This window comes from Anolis sagrei, chromosome Y, assembly GCF_037176765.1.
Source record: "Anolis sagrei isolate rAnoSag1 chromosome Y, rAnoSag1.mat, whole genome shotgun sequence".
Classification (NCBI taxonomy): domain Eukaryota; kingdom Metazoa; phylum Chordata; class Lepidosauria; order Squamata; family Dactyloidae; genus Anolis; species Anolis sagrei.
Window position 1 is genome coordinate 70390455 of NC_090035.1, and position 19676 is coordinate 70410130.

General features: G+C 43.8%; 1 protein-coding gene across 1 annotated transcript in view; it reads right to left on the reverse strand.

Moving 5' to 3' along the window:
* The window catches only part of LOC137095340 (latent-transforming growth factor beta-binding protein 4-like), a 93552-nt gene that overhangs the window by 27640 nt on the left and 46236 nt on the right, over window positions 1-19676 (reverse strand). The window contains 6 exon segments of the mRNA XM_067461876.1: window positions 1233-1406; window positions 3558-3722; window positions 7308-7430; window positions 8324-8398; window positions 10779-10884; window positions 14362-14591. Of these exon segments, the coding sequence (XP_067317977.1) occupies window positions 1233-1406; window positions 3558-3722; window positions 7308-7430; window positions 8324-8398; window positions 10779-10884; window positions 14362-14591 (873 nt within the window).

Genomic DNA, 19676 nt, shown 5'->3' on the forward strand with positions numbered 1-19676 from the left:
CAGGATCAGGGTGCTTTGGATGTGGGGAATGATATTAATGAGGTTCAAGATGAGTTTCAAGATGGCAATGGTTTGGTCAGCGATATTGATGCAGAGAATGGCCAGGAGATCCCTGTAGTTTCCCATGAGAATGTCCCTGAGGGGTGTGGGGATGCACCTGCAGAAATTAATGAGCAAATAGATGGCGAGGCAAGAGGGCAAATAGATAACGATCCACGAGAGCAAACAGATAACGAGCTAAGAGATAGATGAGAAGAGTTCAGTCAAAATAGGAGGGCTGTGCAAAGGCTTAGGCGATCTACCAGGCTTGGCAGAAAACAATACCAAAGCTTCAACTAAAGAGAAACCAATTTTTGACCGCCAGTGATCTAGCTAATGAGGGGATAAAAGTCTGAAGTTTGGGATGTGTAGTCAGATGAAGCATCGTTTAGAATCATACCAAGTTCTCATCCTTGTTTTATGGAAACCTTGCTTTGAAGTTTCATTCAAAGATATTTCTCATTCATGGTTTTGGATTCCTATATTTCATGATTGCTTACCCAAGCCTTGGTTAAATGTATTCCTGATTTTTTGGATTGTATTGGAGATGTGTAGACTTTGCTTTTACGGACGTTGCTGAACTCTACCTTGGACTAATTTGTTCCTGCTTATGTTCTTACCTAATTGGATTAACCTATTTCTTTTAAGTGCTTGTTTACTTTGCTGCTTTTTACTTATCTTCAATAAAAGGATTGTTTTTTTCCTATTCATTGTGTGGTGTATAAAGTCAGAGGGTTATTCCTGTTCTGGAGTGACACAGGTAGGAAGTATTAATACCCTATCAGTCACTGCTGCAGAAGAAATGCCCCCAGACACACACAATACCCCTCTTTGCAGAGGGGTGCTGTGTGGGGCAAACTAGTACTGCCCCTGCTATAGAAGGCAAGCTACCCATTTGCCATTGAATGCTCTGCACACATGGCAGTTTCCCCACAATAAAGGAAGAAGCTTCTTGTTATGTGCCTTCAAGCCAACTCTGACGTATGAACATCCTAACACGAGGTTTTCCAGGCAACAATGATTCAGAGCAGGCTTGCCATTGCCTTCCCCAGACTATGAGAGTGGGTTCCCATGGCTAGGTGGGAAAGAGAATTCGGACCCTGGACTCATCAAACTACTATCCCACGTTGGCTTCCCAGGGAGCTGGCTTGCCTCTGAACATTCACAGAGATCTGAGCAAGATGGTAACCTACTGATGGCTGGTGCTGTCGTCGTCCGAGGTGGTCTGACAGCAGGTTCCCGTCCTGGTTGCTGGCGGCTGATTGGCACTCGAGGGAGATCTTGGCCAAGGAAACGAGTGTCATAACGAAGGTCAGAGGCTGAATAGTGATAGCCAGGCCCAGCTGGGCAGATCTCCTTGAATCCATCTGCCAAAAACAGGAGAAGAATGAAACTCTCAATCAGTAACCTGTCTAGAACTTATTTATTTACGACATTTCTATCCCGCCCTTCTCACCCCAAAGGGGACTCAGAGTGGCTCACAAGTTATATGTACATACAATATATTATATTATTAGCAGAGCACAATATTGAGTCGCCAACAGGCTGAGAAAGGCAGTATACAAATACAAGTAAATAAATAAATAAATAAATAATATATTGCTATATTGTACTGTATCACAGTATTAGTAATATTACATGAAATATAAAATATATAATTTTATTTATTTATTTATTTATTTGCGATATTTCTACTCCGCCTTACTTGAACCCGAAGGTGACTCAAGGCAGCTTTACAACATAGGCAGCTATTCGATGCTATTAAAACAATGTAAAAATTACAATAAATATTTAAAACAGAATGATAAACTATGTACATTAAAAGCTTTAAAAGCATATAATACGACTACCTTCACTATTACCCCGTTGTCCAAAAACATCATCTAAGTTGTTCCAGTATTCGATTTCACATGATTGTGTTTATCTATTGTACTAGGTTTCCAAAGGCTTATTCAAAAAGCCATGTTTTCACTTTTCTGTCAAAGGTCAGAAGGGAAGGGGCTGATCTAATATCCCTAGGGAGGGAATTCCATAGCTGAGGGGCCACCACTGAGAAGGCCCCATCTCTAGTCCCCATAGGTCGAGCCTGCGAAGAAGGCGCCGAGAGCAGGGCCTCCCCAGATAATCTCAAACTCCTAGGTGGTTCATAGGGAAAGATACATTCGGACAGGTAAGCTGGGCCGGAACTGTTTAGGGCTTTATAGGCTAAAGCCAACACTTTGAATTGTGCTCGGTAGCAAACTGGCAGCCAGTGGAGCTGGCATAACAAGGGAGTTGTATGCTCCTTGAATGCCACTTCGGTGAGCAACCTGGCTGCTGCCCGTTGGACCATTGGAAGCTTCCGAATAGTCTTCAAAGGCAACCCCATGTAGAGTGCATTGCAGTAGTCTATACGGGATGTAACCAGAGTGTGGACTACAGTGGCCAAGTCAGATTTCCCAAGGTACAGACGCAGCTGACATAAGTTTTAATTGTGCGAATGCTTCCCTGGCCACCGCCGGGACCTGGAGTTCCAGGCGGTATTACAACGTAAAAGGTAAAGATTTTCCCCTGATGTTAAATCCAGTCGTGTCTGACTCTGGGGATTATAATCAATATTATATACACATAAAATATATTATAATTACTAGCTTTCCCCTGCCACGTGTTGCTGTGGCCCACATGGGGGTTGTGTGTGGGAGGTTTGGCCCAATTCTATCTTTGGTGGGATTCAGAATGCTCTTTGATTATAGGTGAACTATAAATCCCAGCAACTACATCTCCTGAATGTCAAGATTGTATTTTCCCCAAACTCTGCCAGTGTTCACATTTGGGCATATTGAGTGTTTGTGCAGAGTTTGGTCCAGATCCATCATTGTTTGAGTCCACAGTGCTCTCTGGATGTAGGTGAACTACAACTCCAAAACCAAAGGACACTGCCCACCAAACCATTCCAGTAATTTCTGTTGGTCATGGGAGAACTGTGTGCCAAGTATGGTTCAATTCCATCATTGATGGGGTTCAGAATCCTCTTTGATTGTAGGTGAACTATAAATCCCAGCAACTACAACTCCCAAATGACAAAATCAATTTTTTGAGTGATGGACATACATTGGGTTGTTAGGTGTCTTGTGTCCAAATTTGGTGTCAATTAGTCCTGTGGTTTTTGAGTTCTGTTAATCCCACAAACGAACATTACATTTTTATTTATATAGATTAGAATAGCACAATATTTGCATTATATATTACTATATTGTACTATACCACTATACTGCAAAATTATTAACACTCAGTGTTCTTCAAGCCTATCCCCTTAAATGTGTGTCTGCATACGAGTGCACAAGGGAGTAGTGCAGGGAAGAAGGGAGAAAGCACTCTGCACATGCTCAGGCACACCCTTCTTTTGTTCTTAGAAGACAGACAAAGGTCCTATTTTCTTTCTAACATCCATTCAAGGCTTGGACACAGCAGAGAAACTTGCTGGGAAGACTCTCCTACCACTACCACTACCAGCCTTCCCTTATGCCAAGCCCCTTCACCTGAGCCAAAAGCCGGGCAGCGTTCACAGCCGTGGCCCCAGGCCTTGCCCACTCGGCTGCAGCAGCAGATCTGCTTGGTGATGTTACGCAGGATGGGCAGGGAGCACCCGCCATCTCGTAGGACCCGGAAGCAAGGACCCTTGGCCTCAGAGATCACGTGATGGGCTGCAGGCAAAGAGAGAAGGATGCTGTAAGCAAGAGGAAGGGAGTATTCGTGACCACAATTGCTTGGTTTGGAGCAGTGGTTCTCAACCTGTGGGTCCCCAGATGTTTTGGCTTTCAACTCCCAGATTTCTGAGAGTTGTAGGCTAAAACACCTGGGGACCCACAGGTTGAGAACCACTGGTTATCAGGGGTTTTCTCCTGGGGGCCCCAATAGGTCTTATGTTGTTTTGAAGTGGAGAGAAAAGCAAAACAGGGTCTGCACATACAACCTGCAGTCTGGCTGCTGGGCTTGCAAAGCCTTAGAATCATAGAATCATAGAGTTGGAAGAGACCTTATGGGCCATCCAGTCCAACCCCCTGCCGAGAAGCAGGAATACTGCATTCAGAGCACCCCCGACAGATGGCCATCCAACCTCTGTTTAAAAGCTTCCAAAGAAGGAGCCTCCACCACACTCCGGGGCAGAGACTTCCACTGCTGAACGGCTCTCATAGTCAGGAAGTTCTTCCTAATGTTCAGATGGAATCTCCTTTCTTGTAGTTTGAAGCCATTGTTCCATGTCCTAGTCTCCAGGGAAGTAGAAAACAAGCTTGTTCCTTCCTCCCTATGACTTCCTCTCACATATTTATACATGGCCCTCATCATGTCTCCTCTCAGCCTTCTCATCTTCAGGCTAAACATGCCCAGATCTTTAAGCCGCTCTTCTTAGGGCTTCTTTTCCAGACCCTGTATTGTGACTTGAATTGTCATTCAATCAGATGTCCTATATTATATTAACAGATCCTGTTTATTTGCTCTGTTTCCATGATTTTTCTATGCCTCAATACATTGTCATCTACCTTACTAAACCACTTTATCCTTTAACTAGTTCACATAGTGGTTTTCCTCCCCGCTACAAAATTAGTCTGCTGTTATTGTTGTTGCTAGCTATTTTTGTTATGTTTTTTGTTATGTTGTTTTATGCGGTTCTTATGCTGTTTTAATTGTTATTACTTTATTTTAATTGTATTCTGCCTGGGCTTGGGCCCCATGTAAGAGATGGAGGCGGGGTAGAAAAATAAAGTTCTTCTTGTTCTTCATCATCATCATCATCATCATCATCATCATCATAAAACAGGAGAATCCCTGACATGAAACAATCAGGGCCAGCTAACACCTCCCAACAAAGGATTCCCCAGGCAGCAACCAGCCAGGCTTTGAATCTGCAAGGCCATTCAATGCTAATCAAGGTGGCCAGTTGCAACATTCATACCTGCCTCAAGCAGACAAGAGTTCTTTCTCCCACCCTGGACAAAGGATTCCCCTGGGAAGAAAGCAGCCAGGCTTCGAAGCTGCAAGGCCATTCAATACTAATCAAGGTGACCAATTGCCATACCTTGCCTCAAACAGACAAGAGTTCTTTCTCCCACCCCAAAGGATTCCCCTGGGAAGAAAGCAGCCAGGCTTTGAAGCTGCAAGGACATTCAATACAAATGAAGGTGGCCAATTGCAATACCTTGCCTCAAACAGACAAGAGTTCTTTCTCCAATCCTGGACATTATTCCACAGATATATAAACCTCATTTGCCTAGTTGACAACAGATCTCACAATCTCAGAGAATGCTTGCCATAGATGTGGGCACAAAGTCAGGACAGAATGCTTCTGGAAAATGGTCATACAGCCCAGAAAACTCACAGCAGCCCATATAATCCCTATTTCTTTGAGCGCAGATACAAAAATCCTGGCTTTGAGAATGACATCACCTTCCTTGCAAAGGGATCGTTTTGTTCTATGTGAAACTGAGATTTGTGTCAGATTTGCTGTTATTTTGGAACCAGATTTGTTTACGTCCATCTGGCTTGTTTCTTCTTTAGATTGGCCAGATAATAAAAGTTGGAGGAGATTGTGTTTCAGAGGTGATCTCTTGACGGACAGCGCTAAGCCCCATGGGTCAAAAGGTACGATGAGGCAGTTCTTTCCCCTAACAGATTTGTGAGAAGAAATAAAATAAAAAGCAACAGTGGAAAAAAAACACCCACATGGGACCATTACAAATAAAATATGACATGATCCAGACTCAGTGAATATTTCCAAGAATCGGGCGAGTAGTTGTGTAATAAAAACCTTGCCTGTGTGCAACTGCTCCCAGTTGAAATACTTTCCATGTAACAGACAGTGGGGGGCAGCACTGGTCAGGCTGACCTGAGTGAATTCAGAGTTCTCTTATTCCTCTTTATTGCATTACTAGCTATATACCCTCCACTCATTGCTGTGGCCAACCTCCTCTCCTTTTTCTCTTCTTCTTTCCCTCCTTCCTTCGCTCCCTCTTTCCTTCCTTCCCTTTTCTTCTTTCCCTCTCTCCTTCCTTCCTTCTCTACCTCTTTCCTTCCTTCCCCCTTATTCTTTTCTTCTTTCTTTTTTCTCTACCTCTTTCCTTCCTTTTCATTTTTGTTTCCATCCTTCTTTCTCTCTTTCCTTCTTTCCTTCCCTCCCTCTTTTTTCCTTTTTCTTTCTCTACCTTTTTCCTTCCTTCCTTTGCTTTTTCCTTCCATACTTCCTTCCTTCTTTCCTACCCTCCCTCTTTCCCTCCTTCCTTCGCTCCCTCTTTCCTTTCTTCCGTCTCTTTTTGCTTCCATCCTTCTTTCTCTCTTTCCTTCTTTCCTCCCCTCCCTCTTTTTCCTTTTTCCTTCTCTATCTCTTTCCTGCCTTCCTTCGCTTTTTGCTTCCATCCTTCCTTCTTTCGTTCCCTCCATCTTTCTGTCTTTCTTTCTTTCTTTCCCTCCTTCCTTTGCTCCCTCTTTCCTTCCTTCCCTTATTTTCTTTCCTTCTCTCCTTCTTTCCTTCTTTACCTCTTTTCTTCCTTCCCTCTTTTTCTTTTCCTTCTCCTTTATCTCCTTTCTTCCTTCTCTACCTTTCCTTCCTTCCTTTGCTCTTTGCTTCCATGCTTCCTTCTCTCTTTCCTTCTTTCTTTCCCTCCCTCTTTCACTCTTTCTTTCTTTCCTTCTTTCTTTCCCTTCCTCTTTCACTCTTCCTTCCTTCCTTTCTCCCCTTCCCTCCCTCCCTCCCTCCCTCCCTCTCTCTTCCCTCCCTCCCTCCCTCTTCCCTTTTTTTCTGTATTGTCATTTAGCTTTTCATTATTTAGTTTTTTGGCGTTTAAAGTCCTTTCCGTTTTTTTTTTTTGGGTGGGGGGTTATGAGTGATGGTCACTCATTGGCCTGATAGGTGTATTGTGTCCATCCAAATTTGGTGTCAATTCATCCAGTGGTTTTTGAGTTATGTTAATCCCACAAACAAACATTATATTTTTATTTATATAGGCGAGGATGATGGCAATGATGAAGGTGATGATGATGATGATGATGATGATGATTATTATTATCTGTCTGTGCAGCTACTTTCCCTTTTCTCAGAGCCCATCCAGTGCCCGATGTTGACATTTTGCCCCCAGTTTAATAAACATTTTCCATGTATTATGACAGAATCAATTAGGAAATGACATTGATAACCCAGGACCAAAAGTCATGTTACGTAATATAACTATGGGGTCACAGTGTTGTTTACCAGCTTTCCCTAGTCTTACTTCCCTCTCTCATTCTGCCAAACTTACAGATACAGCTGCTGCGAGATGAGTCGAGGATGTAGCCCGCATGGCAAACACAGGTGAAGCTGCCACGCGTGTTGGTGCAGTCTCCATTTTGGCAAAAGCTGCCCTCTTGGCACTCATCTACATCTATGGAGTAGAGGAAGGAGAGGAAAGAGAGGGTATAGGGAAAATGGAAGGTTTGAACTGAGATACTGGTTTCATATATTAATACACAAGATTATCACAACTGAACCTATAAACAAAAGGAATCCTCTGAGAAAAAGTTTTGATTGCAACGGAACAGACTTCTGATAAACATATTTATTGCTTTCGCACATCCATGTTAACAAACCACTTTAAAGGCTACCACCAGTCACTTGAATTTTGTATCATTTCATGTGTATCATGTATGAAGGCAAGGTCACAATTTGCATCTAACTTTCTGGGACATTTAGTAAAGGTAAAGGTTTCTCCCTAACATTAAGTCCAGTTGTTTCCGACTCTGGGGGTTGGTAGTCATCTCCATTTCTAAGCCGAAGAACCGGCATTGTCCATAGATACCTCCAAGGTCATGTGGCCGGCATGACTGCATGGAGTGCCGTTATCTTCCCGCCAGAGTGGTATCTATTCATCTACTCACATTTTGCATGTTTTTGAACTGCTAGGTTGGCAGAAGCTGGGGCTAACAGCGGGAGCTCATGCTGCTCCCCGGATTCGAACCTGCGACTTTTGGTCAGCAAGTTCAACAGCTCAGTGGTTTAACCCACTGCACCAAGGGGGGCAGTTTATCCCAGATTATCTAGCAGTTTGGACTCATATAATCCAATTTAAACCTGGGATCAGATTCTGGGATATATTGCATGCCTGGAAGAGGGCTAATCTGAACTGTTCTTCCCAAATCAGGACAGTTGGAGAGTATGTCAATCTGCATCACATAAACAACAACCAGTTATAGTTATACCATGCATCTAATGGTGCACCAAAATCCCAGGGAACATGTGGGAGAAGGCTTGTGTCCACCCCATCCCTTCCCTACTCACCAATGCAGGAACCATTCAGCCGCCGGAAGCCTTTGGGGCAGGCCACTTCGTTCCTCCCCACTGGACTAGAGGCTCCTGTTGTGGAGGGAAAGGACAGAACACAAGATAGAAAGGATTCAAGGAAAGCCTTTGCTGCCATGTTGTCCACATGTCTCGCCCTGTACCCTCCAGCAAGCAAATGCTTCTCCACTGAGCCATGCTCTGGAATCTAAGACTGAGCTAAAAGCAGTGCCAGTGATTTCTGCACCTGCCTTTTCCTGGCATGAATTCAGGTTGCCCCATGATATAGGTGGCTGTAAGAGAGTGCAAAAGCTGTCTGGGAGGGGAGAAACAGGGAGACAAATTTGGGACAAAGGGCTAAACTTTGCAGAATTTGATGAATTAACTCATCTCCTTAGAAATGAAACAATACAATATTTTCAAAGTAACTAGAAGCCTTGTACAATTAGGTCACCTTTGAATACCTTAGGTAAATTGTAGGTAAAGGTAAAGGCTTTCCCCTGACATTTTTTTTTGTCGTGTCAGGAGCAACTTGAGAAACTGCAAGTCACATCTGGTGTGAGAGAATTGGCCGTCTGCAAGGACATTGCCCAGGGGACACCCGGATGTTTTGATGTTTTATCACCCTTGTGGGAGGCTTCTCTCATGTCCCCGCATGAGAAGCTGGAGCTGATAGTGGGAGCTCATCCGTGCTCTCCCCGGATTCGAACCTGCAACCTGTCCGTCTTCAGTCCTGCCGGCACAGGGGTTTAACCCACTGCGCCACTGGGGGCTCCCCTGACATTAAGTCCAGTTGTGTCCGACACTGGGGGTTGGTGCTCATCTCCATTTCTAATCCGAAGAGCCGGCGTTGTCCGTAGTCACCTCCAAGGTCATGTGGCCAGCATGGAGTGCCGTTACCTTCCCACCAGAACGGTACCTATTGATCTACTCACACTTGCATGTTTTCAAACTGCTAGGTTGGCAGAAGCTGAGGCTGATAGCAGGAGCTCACACCGCTCCCCGGATTCGAACCTGCAACCTTTCGGTCAACAAGCTGAGCAGCCCAGCGGTTTAACCCACTGCACCACCGGGGGCTCCTATGTAAATTGTACACACACACACACACACACACACACACACACGCATTGCTTGTTAAGGGCTTTGCTAAGGCAATATATTGTAAGACTCTATCTTACATTGAATGTTTGCCTCATATGTGTATATTGTTTATTGTAATCCGCTCCGAGTCTCTCCGGAACTTAAAGTGGAATATAAATAAAGTTCATTATTATTATTATTATTATTATTATTATTATTATTATTATCTCAGTGTAGAGTTAGGAAGTTTTCTTTCAGATAAGTACATATGTTTTACTACTATTAGAAAGTGTAAAATTACTACTGTTATTGGCGGCTTTATATATCAATAGTCTTAGCTCTGCCATTTCTTCTCCTCTGCTTTAGTTCCTCCTGTTTATAGGCCTTCCCAATAGTGTAGATAACTTCATTTGTATTCGTTTTTGAGTGGAACTTAAAATCCCCCCAGAGGTCAATTTTATTTGGTCTATTCCATTTCCCTGTTTAGAGCTCTTGCTGGACTCCTCCTCTTTCCGCAGCAGAGCTACAGAGGCTTGGATATTGTCTGGAATCCTATGCCCAAGCAATCCAAACAGGCATCCTTAGCACTTTCATTTAGCAATATTTTTATATCAACAGTCCAAAGGACAACAGAAGCTTTTGGACAGCCTAAGCTTCGCAGGAGAGAAGATTAAGACATTTATATGCAAAAATTTGTAATCCATCCCTGTGCATCAGAGGCAGAAGATTCCAGAAAGATGACAGCAACCAGCAAAATCTCTTCTTTGTAATGTACTGTTTTAAGTTACCTTATGATAGTCCCAGATGGAGTTAACCCTTTATTCATCCTGTTTTCAGTTATCTTTTCACCTTGCCTAAAGTGCTTCAATGTTAAAGGGTCTTAATCTTATCAGAAGGTATCAGATAACCCCCGAGTAAAGCCAGATAATATCGTTTCCCCCAAAGGCTCAGGTGTGCCATCACAATAGTTATGATATAACATGCACACTTTGGAAATAATAATAATAATAATTTTAAAAGGGCAAAACCCTTCCAAGGAATGAACCAGGGTCTTTTCACACTACATAGTTACAGAACTACGATTCCACTTTAAATGCTATGCAACACCTTTTGGGATCCTGGATTTGGAATTGTGAGCCGGAGATCTCTACTGTGAGCCGGAGATCTCTACTGACTCCTGAGTGCAAACCTCAGGATTACGTATGATAGCATCACAGCAGTTAAAGGAGAGCTATCACTGCATAATGTGAAATGTTTCAGGAAAGAGTGCCAAGCCACCCAGTTCCAATGTGCCAAAGCTTTCTCCCCACATGTTTCCTCCCTACTACAATTCCCACAAAGGTGCCAAGTTCCCTCTACGGCAAAAGAGCCCTACCTTGACCACCATTGTTGCAAGGCAGACAGTCATGGACGCCCCAAGCGAGGCCAGCCCCACGGCAGCAGATCTCACGGGTGCGCAAGCCAGGCAATGGGGAGCTGCACTGAAAATGAGAGGCAAGAGTAAGGCAATAGGGCAAACTTGGGAGAACCACGAACATTAATTGCTTTGCTATAATTCAGGGCTTGCGGGGTTGAAGGCTTGCGGGGATGAGCATGGTTAGGACCACATCTGCCACACACACATCTTTAGATTCACTCCTGAGTTTAGCTGTAAAATCGAGAATACCTGGAGAGAAAATGGATTTTCCCAGGTGTAAAGTATTGTTATTGGTTGTCCCTATTCCAATCCGGAGTATTCTGATGTGGTTGAGGTTTGAATAGCCAAGAATCATTAGCTTTACAAACAACTGGGTTGTGGCGCAGCTGATTGGGAGTCCGCTGTATTAAAAACACTACCGACCAAAAGGTCATGAGTTCGAAGCCAGCCCAGGCTGGAGTAAGCCCCCAACCATTTGTCTAGCTTGCTGTCGACCTTTACAGCCCGAAAGACAGTTGCATTTGTCAAATAGGAAATTTAGGTACCGCTTTATGCTGGGAGGTTCATTTAACTAATTTACAACACCATAAAAATCTCCAGCAGCATGCAAAAGAATGAGGAAGTACCCCATTGGTGTCACAAGTGGATGGTGAAGTGACAGCTCCCCCAATGGCTGGAATTTGAGCATACCCTCATGAAGCTGGAATGTCATGAAGCTGGAGGGCGACTAAAATGATCAAGGCCATCCACTAGCCAAACCCAAATGATGCAAAGAGATAGGAGGGAAGAGGAAACTGTCCTTTCTTCAGTTCTTCTAGACCCCTTGGTTATGAGTTATAGATCTCTCACTGAACAGGATGGGGAGCAGCCAAGGAGGCAAAGGTCCCGAGATGTTCAGCAGAGGGGGGAAATACTATTAGATGTCCTTGCAAGCATGGCAGCTTCCAGATATTTGTCCATTCCTGGGTGGAGTGGCCAGTATGGACCTCCCAGGCTTGTTGCCTCCTTCCAGCCCAGCATCCATTGCTCTTGGACTCTTAAAAGGACCCAATAAATGCCTGGCGCCACTCCTTCATGCTCGTTTTAAGAGTGCTGGCAAAGGAACAGCCCTGCTGATTTTCTGCCAGGTCTCTCCCAAAGCCAAAGGGAAGGCCTCTCAATTGCTCTTCCCTTGACCTCATGGCTGTGCTTCAGGAGTGTGTGTTGGGAATGAAGGTGAGATTTTGGCCTTTGTGTTGTATAGGTGTGACTATTCTAGCATAAGGAAAAGGTAAAGGTTCCCCCGACATTAAGTCTAGTCGTGTCCGACTCTGGGGGGTGGTGCTCAGCTCCATTTCTAAATTGAAGAGCCAGCGTGGAGCATCATTACCTTCCTGCCAAAGTGGTATCTATTGAAAAACTTGTATCATTAAGTTGCTGTGAGTTTTGTATCATTTCATGTGTATCATGTGTGATCACAATTTGCATCTAACTTTCTGGGACATTTAGTAAAGGTAAGTGTTTTCCCCTGACATTAAGTCCAGTTGTGTCCGACTGGTGCTCATCTCCATTTCTAAGCCGAAGAACCGGCGTTGTCCATAGACACCTCCAAGTTCATGTGGCCGGCATGACTGCATGGAGTGCCGTTATCTTCCCGCTAGAGTGGTATCTATTCATCTACTCACATTTGTATGTTTTCTAACTGCTGGGTTTGGCGAAAGTTGGGGCTAACAATGGGAGCTCACCCCCGCTCCTCAGATTTGAACTGCTGACCTTTCAATCAGCAAGTCCAGCAGCTCAATGGTTGAACCTGCTGCACCACCAGCGTGTAGTACAGGTGTGACTATTCTAGCATAGTCAGTTTTGCCAGACTGAAAATTGTAAACAACTCCTGTGTCTTTAATATTTGAGTTAAAGAGGGAATTGCTGCTCCTTATCACACAGTCAGTTGTAGGAATGCTCCCTTCTGCACAAACGTTAAAGGTACAGGAGCTCTCTCCAGTTTCCATTCTGGCAAAGTGAAGCCATGACACTGGAGGATTTCCATATTCTTCAATGCTTCATCATATATGAAAGCTGGAGCTATGGCTGCATACAAAAGGGACACAAACTATTGGGAAAACCAGAAATTTCCACAGGCTTTTGAAGCAAGACCCTTTTGGAGATGAATTGGCATTCACACCATTTGGAATATTCCTAACCTTTTGGAAAGGCATGACCTTGTTAGAGATCACAACCATTTGTAAAGTATGATCTCCTTGACAAGAATTAAAAACTCACTTCTCCTTAGTGGTAAATACCCACTAGTATTCATGCAAGGCACTTTAGGTTTCTCAGCTGTTAGACTGATATACCTGGTTATCTCTCCAAACTGTTAGGAACAAAGATATGCCAGTGCATAAAGTATATAGCAGATCTTCGGAAGTGTTATTTCAGTCACCCCAAAAATATATTTACTCTGCCATAAAATATATTGCTTTCAAATCATGCTCTCAAGAGACCAAAAAATAAGTACGCTTTGTCAAAAATTAACATAGAGTTAAGGGGAAAACTGTGGGGATTTGTAAAAAGACATCACGATGTAATGGGTTGACTGGAAAGACATTGTTGGCAGCTGATTGGCTGACCTTGCCAGAAGCACGAAGTCTAATTGGCTACTGTCTCTAGCTTGCTGCTGAGACAAACGGTTTTAACTGCCACTTTCACCTGAGAGAGTGAAGAGAGCACTGACTGGAAACAACCAGGAAGGAAATGGCTGCCAACTCTCTATGGCATGAAGCATATTTTAAAAACTGAAGGAAGGAAATGGCTGCCAACTCTCTATGGCATGAAGCATATTTTAAAGACCGTTTAAAACAAGGGTCCTCAAACTAAGGCCCGGGGGCCGGATATGGCCCTCCAAGGTCATTTACATGGCCCTCGTTCAGGGTCAATCTAAGTCTGAAACGACTTGAAAGCACACAACAACAACAATCCTATCTCATCAGCCAAAAGCAGGCCCACACTTCCCATTGAAATACTAATAAGTTTATTTTTGTTCTTCATTTTAATTTTTGTATTGTTTTAAAGTGTTTTTTTGCACTACAAATAAGATATTGCAGTGTGCGTAGCAATTCATTCATTTTTTTTTCTTCAAATTACAATCCGGCCCTCCAACAGTTTGAGGAACTGTGACTTGGCCCTTTATTTAAAAAGTTTGAGGACCCCTGGTTTAAAAGGACTGTTTATTCCCTCTGTTCTCTGCAAGAATTCAAAGAGACTGCTGTATATATTGTTGCTCTGTTTGACCTTTTTGAACTGAAGTAAAGATACTGTTACTTGTTACACAAGCCCGAGTGACACTTTATTATACTGCAGGGTATATTTTGGTTCAGAAACTGTGGTAAAGCTTCTGTTTATTTACATTTACAACCTCCAACAAAACCTGCATGCCAATATATACATACGATATAGTAAGCAATCTCAATAATATACATAACAAACAACTAGTATAGGAGGCTTGTAGAAGATTACTATTTCCAACAAAGCACACACATAGAGAAAGATCGTTCCCTGCAGGTACCTCTCCGCCACTGAGCTGTCTGAAGCAGTAGCCAAAGCCAGAGTTCTCGCTGTATCCCTCGCCAGGCTCCCGAGGGCTGCTCTGGGCCAAGATGCTGTAGAGGGCTGGGCGTGAAAGTGGGAGGGCATTGGTGTCCCCCGGCCGTCCCTCGCTGACCCTCTCCACCTGGTGGACGACAACCGAGGCCTCGAGAGGATGCTCTACATGGACATTCGCCATTGATGCCACACCTGGAGATGGGAAAGAAGGTGGAGAAGAGAGAACGTAACTTTTTTCTGACCGCACAGCTCTGTTTTTCATTACACAGTTACAGCACATTGTCGCAGAACTCAGCACAGTGAGACCCAAAAGTGTTCTGTAGGAGAACTCTAAATACCCTTCCAAACTACAAATCCCATTATTCCACAGAAAAATCTACAGAAGTATTAGTGCTATCAAAGTGTAGCGAAAGTAAGATCACAGATCCTAACCTCAAACCCCACTCTCCACCACAAAAAAATCATCACAGAAAAAGCTCCAAGCTCAATTCCTCAGCACCTTCAGGTCCTCAGAATACCACTACTACTTTCAGTCCCAATTCAAGGTGCAGGTCATCACCTATAAAGCCCTGAATGGTTTGGGACCCACCTACCTTTGTGACCGCATCTCCCACCACAAACCTGCACAATCTCTTCAAACTTCTGGAGAGGCTCTCCTCTCACCCCATGGTTAGACAACACTTGGAATATTGTGTCCAGTTCTGGGCACCACAATTGAAGAGAGATATTGACAAGCTGGAATGTGTCCAGAGGAGGGCGACTCAAATGATCAAGGGTCTGAAGAACAAGCCCTATGAGGAGCGGCTTAAAGGGCTGGGCATGTTTAGCCTGAAGAAGAGAAGGCTGACAGGAGATATGATAGCCATGTATAAATATGTGAGAAGAAGTCGCAGGGAGGAGGGAGCAAGCTTGTTTTCTGCTGCCCTGGAGACTAGGACACGGAACAATGACTTCAAACTACAAGAAAGGAGATTCCACCTGAACATGAGGAAGAACTTCTTGACTGTGAGAGCCGTTCAGCAGTGGAACTCTTTGCCCCGGAGTGTGGCAGAGGCTCCTTCTTTGGAAGCTTTTAAACAGAGGCTGGATGGCCATCTGTCAGGGGTGCTTTGAATGCAATATTCCTGCTTCTTGGGGGGGGGGGGGGGGGTTGGACTGGATGGCCCATGAAGTCTCTTCCAACTCTATGATTCTATTATTCTGTTCCCCTTTCACAGGTATGACTTGTGGGTACGAGGGAGAAAGCCTTCTCCGCTGTGGCCCTCCTGACTCTGGAACTCATTACCAGGTGAGATTAGGCAGGCCTCCACCCTAGAAGCTTTTAAGAAAGTGCTAAAAACTTGGCTTTTTCGATGTGCCTTCGGAGAGTGACCACCCAACCCTTTTTGTTAGTTTCCATCTACAGTTTGTTTACATGATGCACTTTCCCCCACCCCACTGCTCCCCCATCTCGGGCTCCTCCCTACAAATACACTTCCTCTACTTCCTACCTCACCCAGGGTTTTAACGTTTTCAACATTTTATCCTACACATTTGGCCCGCACTCTGTGATTGATTCTATTATGTTATTTTGTATTGATTGTTTCATTTTGTTGCATTATGTATTTTGTTGTGTTTAATTTTCTATTTTCTTGAATATTATTTTGTTGTATTATTTTTGGGCTCAGCCTCATATTAGCCACCCTGAGTCCCCATTGGGGAGATTGTGGCAGGGTATAAATAAAGATAATAATAATAATAATAATAATAATAATTTCCCTATAAAGTAACCTTGGATCTCTTCCTTTGATTACTCAAGATCACCTTTGGGGAGGAATAGGTGCCTAAAGATAAAGATTTTCCCTTGACATTAAGTCCAGTCGTTTCCGAATCTGGAGGTTGGTGCTCATCACTATTTCTAAGCCGAAGAGCCAGCATTGTCCATAGATATCTCCAAGGTCATGTGGCCGGCATGACTGTATGGAGTGCCGTTACCTTCCCACCGGAGCGGTACCTATTGATCTACTCACATTTGCATGTTTTTGAACTGCTAGGTTGGCAGAAGCTGGGGCTAACAGCAGGAGCTCACCCCACTCCCTGGATTTGGACCACTGACCTATTGGTCATCAAGTTCAGCAGCTCCATTGGGGAGATGGTGGCGGGGTATAAATAAAGATTATAATGATGATGATGATAATAATAATAATAATAATAATAATAATTGTTATTTCCCCATAAAGTAACCTTGGATCTCTTCCTTTGATAACTCACGATCACCTTTGGGAAGGAATAGGTGCTATTGAGTGCCTAAAGGTAAAGGTTTTCCCTTGACATTAAGTCCAGTCGTTTCCAAATCTGGAGGTTGGTGCTCATCTCCATTTCTAAGCCAAAGAGCCAGCGTTGTCCATAGACACCTCCAAGGTCATGTGGCTGGCATGACTGCATGGAGCGTCGTTACCTTCCCGCTGGAGCGGTACCTATTGACTTACTCACATTTGTATGTTTTCGAACTGCTAGGTTGGCAGAAGCTGTGGTTAACAGCAGGAGCTCATGCTGCTCCCCGGATTCGAACTTGCAACCTTTTGGTCAGCAAGTTCAGCAGCTCAGCAGTGTTTAACCCACTGCGCCACCGCTCAGATCCAAACCCTTAGCAAGGGTTAAACCCTGAAACCCTCAAGCTCTACCGCCTTCTTCTGCAGTGTTGCTGCTGCTCTGACCAAGCAAGGAGATGGATCAGTCAACTTGGCCCAAGCTTCTCCCTAAGGAACCTGCATGGATCGTGCCCAAAGGGAAAGAGCAACCACGGGAGCTTCAAGGAGGGAATTGGCATAGGCTTGGCCCAATGTGGATCGCTTCCCACAGCTGGACGTTAACCTGAGAACACGGCTTTAAAATGGCTTTTGTGGATTTGGCCCGGCTCCCATGTTCTGTTTCTTGCTCTGGACAGCCAGACTCCCCCTCCCTCCGCCTGGAAGCACAGAGGCAAGGAACAAAGACTACCCTGTGGTCTGTCCCAAATATCTTGAGCAGTTCAGCTGAGCTAAAGGCCACGGAGGGGGCATGGCTGATCCACAAAGCACCTTCTTATGCTTAAGCAATGTGTCTTTCCACTCCCCGCTGTCTCCCAATGGCTTGTTTTATTGTACTGTAACCATGCGGGAGGAAATCGGGATGTTCCCTTCTTCACTTCTTCCTAAATATCTGCATGCAACAGACATGTCTGCTATTTATCTCTTTTTCTCTTGGCTGTATACTTCAGATTTTCCAATAACTACCATTTACTTCCTCGACAACTTGCTTTCTTTGTAACAATGCCTTTTTTAACTATCAGTATCTCCTTTCAGCAGCAGGGTATCGTAAACAAGCTTCTTCTTGGTCTCAGAAAACAGGGCTGTCAGACTTTGACTTGATAAATAATAATAATAATAATAATAATAATAATAATAATAATATAATAAGGACCGGGCTGTGGTGCAGTTAGCTGAGTGCTAGCTGCATTAAATCACTACTGACCAAGAGGTCATGGGTTTAAAGCCAGTCCAGATTGAAGTGAGCTTCCGGCCATTCGTCTAGCTTGCTGTCGACCTATGCAGCCCAAAAGACAGTTGCATCTGTCAAGTAGGAAATTTAGGTACTGCTAATACGGGGAGGCTAATTTAACTAATTTATGACGCCATAAAATCTTCCAGCAATGTGCAGAAGAATGAGGAAGTACTCCATCAGGAAGTACTCCATTTTGACTCCATTTTGGTGTCAAAATGGACGGTGAAGCAGCAGCTCCCCCATGGCCGGAATTGAGCTGGAATCCAGCATGAAGCCGGAAAAGCTTGGGCACAGCTGGAATGCAGACAAATGTCTGCATTTGTCTATATATATAAGCTTGTTTTCTGCTTCCCTGGAGACTAGGACGCGAAACAATGGCTTCAAACTACATGAAAGGAGATTCCATCTGAACATTAGGAAGAACTTCCTGACTGTGAGAGCCGTTTAGCAGTGGAACTCTCTGCCCCAGAGTGTGGTGGAGCCTCCTTCTTTGGAAGCTTTTAAACAGAGGCTGGATGGCCATCTGTCAGGGGTGATTTGAATGCAATATTCCTGCTTCTTGGCACGGGGTTGGACTGGATGGCTCACTCTTTGATTCTATGATTCTATATGTTGTATGTCTAACTGGCATTGAATGTTTGCCATGTATATGTGCATTGTACTTCGTCCTGAGTCCCCTGCAGGGTGAGAAGCGTAGAATATAAATACTGTAAACAATAATAATAGTAGTAATAATAATAACTCTGCAGGGAAGCAGATAAAACAATAGATTACATCCTCAGCTGCTGCAAGAATATCACGCAGACAGACTACAAGCAGAGGCATAACACCGTTGCTCAGATGATTAGTTGGAACTTGTGCCACAAATAACATCTGACTGCGACAAAGAACTGGTGGAATCACAAGCCAGAAAAAGTTACAGAGAATGAGCACGTCAAGTTACTCTGGGACTTCCGAATTCAGACAGACAGAGTTTTGGAGCACAACACTCCTGACCTCACGATCGTGTTAAAAAACAAAGTATGGATTGTCGATGTCGCAATCCCAGGTGACAGCAGGATTGCAGAGAAACAACTGGAAAAGCTTACACGATATGAGGATTTAAAGATCGAACTACAAAGACTCTGGCACAAGCTAGTAAAGGTGGTCCCAGTGGTGATCGGCACACTGGGTGCAGTGCCTAAAGACCTTGGCCTGCACTTAAACACAATCAGTGCTGACAAAATTACCATATGCTAGTTGCAGAAGGCCACCTTACTGGGATCTGCATGCATTATTTGTCAATACATCACACAGTCCTAGATACTTGGGAAGTGTCCGATGTGTGATCCAATACAACAGCCAGCAGAGTGATCTTGTCTGCTATGGACTCATCTTGTTGTGTTTCAAATAGAAATAATAATAATAATAATAATAATAATAATAATAATAATCCAGCATATAGATCTCATTTGCTGTGATATACTGTGCTTTTGAGTCAGTAAAATAATAATTATTATTTATTTATACCTCGCAAAGGAGACTTAAACTAGACTTTGCCTCTGTGTTGTTGCATCATATATTTAGTGTTGGGGAAAAACACTCCTAAAATATAAACAGCAGAGCATCCAAAAACAAACAGGATACAAAAGTTGAGCATTAGTGAGCAGAGCATAAAGTGCCGTGTGATGTGGCTGTAAAGAATTCAGAGCTTAGGAGTCTAATTTTTAAAAAATCACAAAATATTTATTTACAATAATAAGAAATAACTGCACA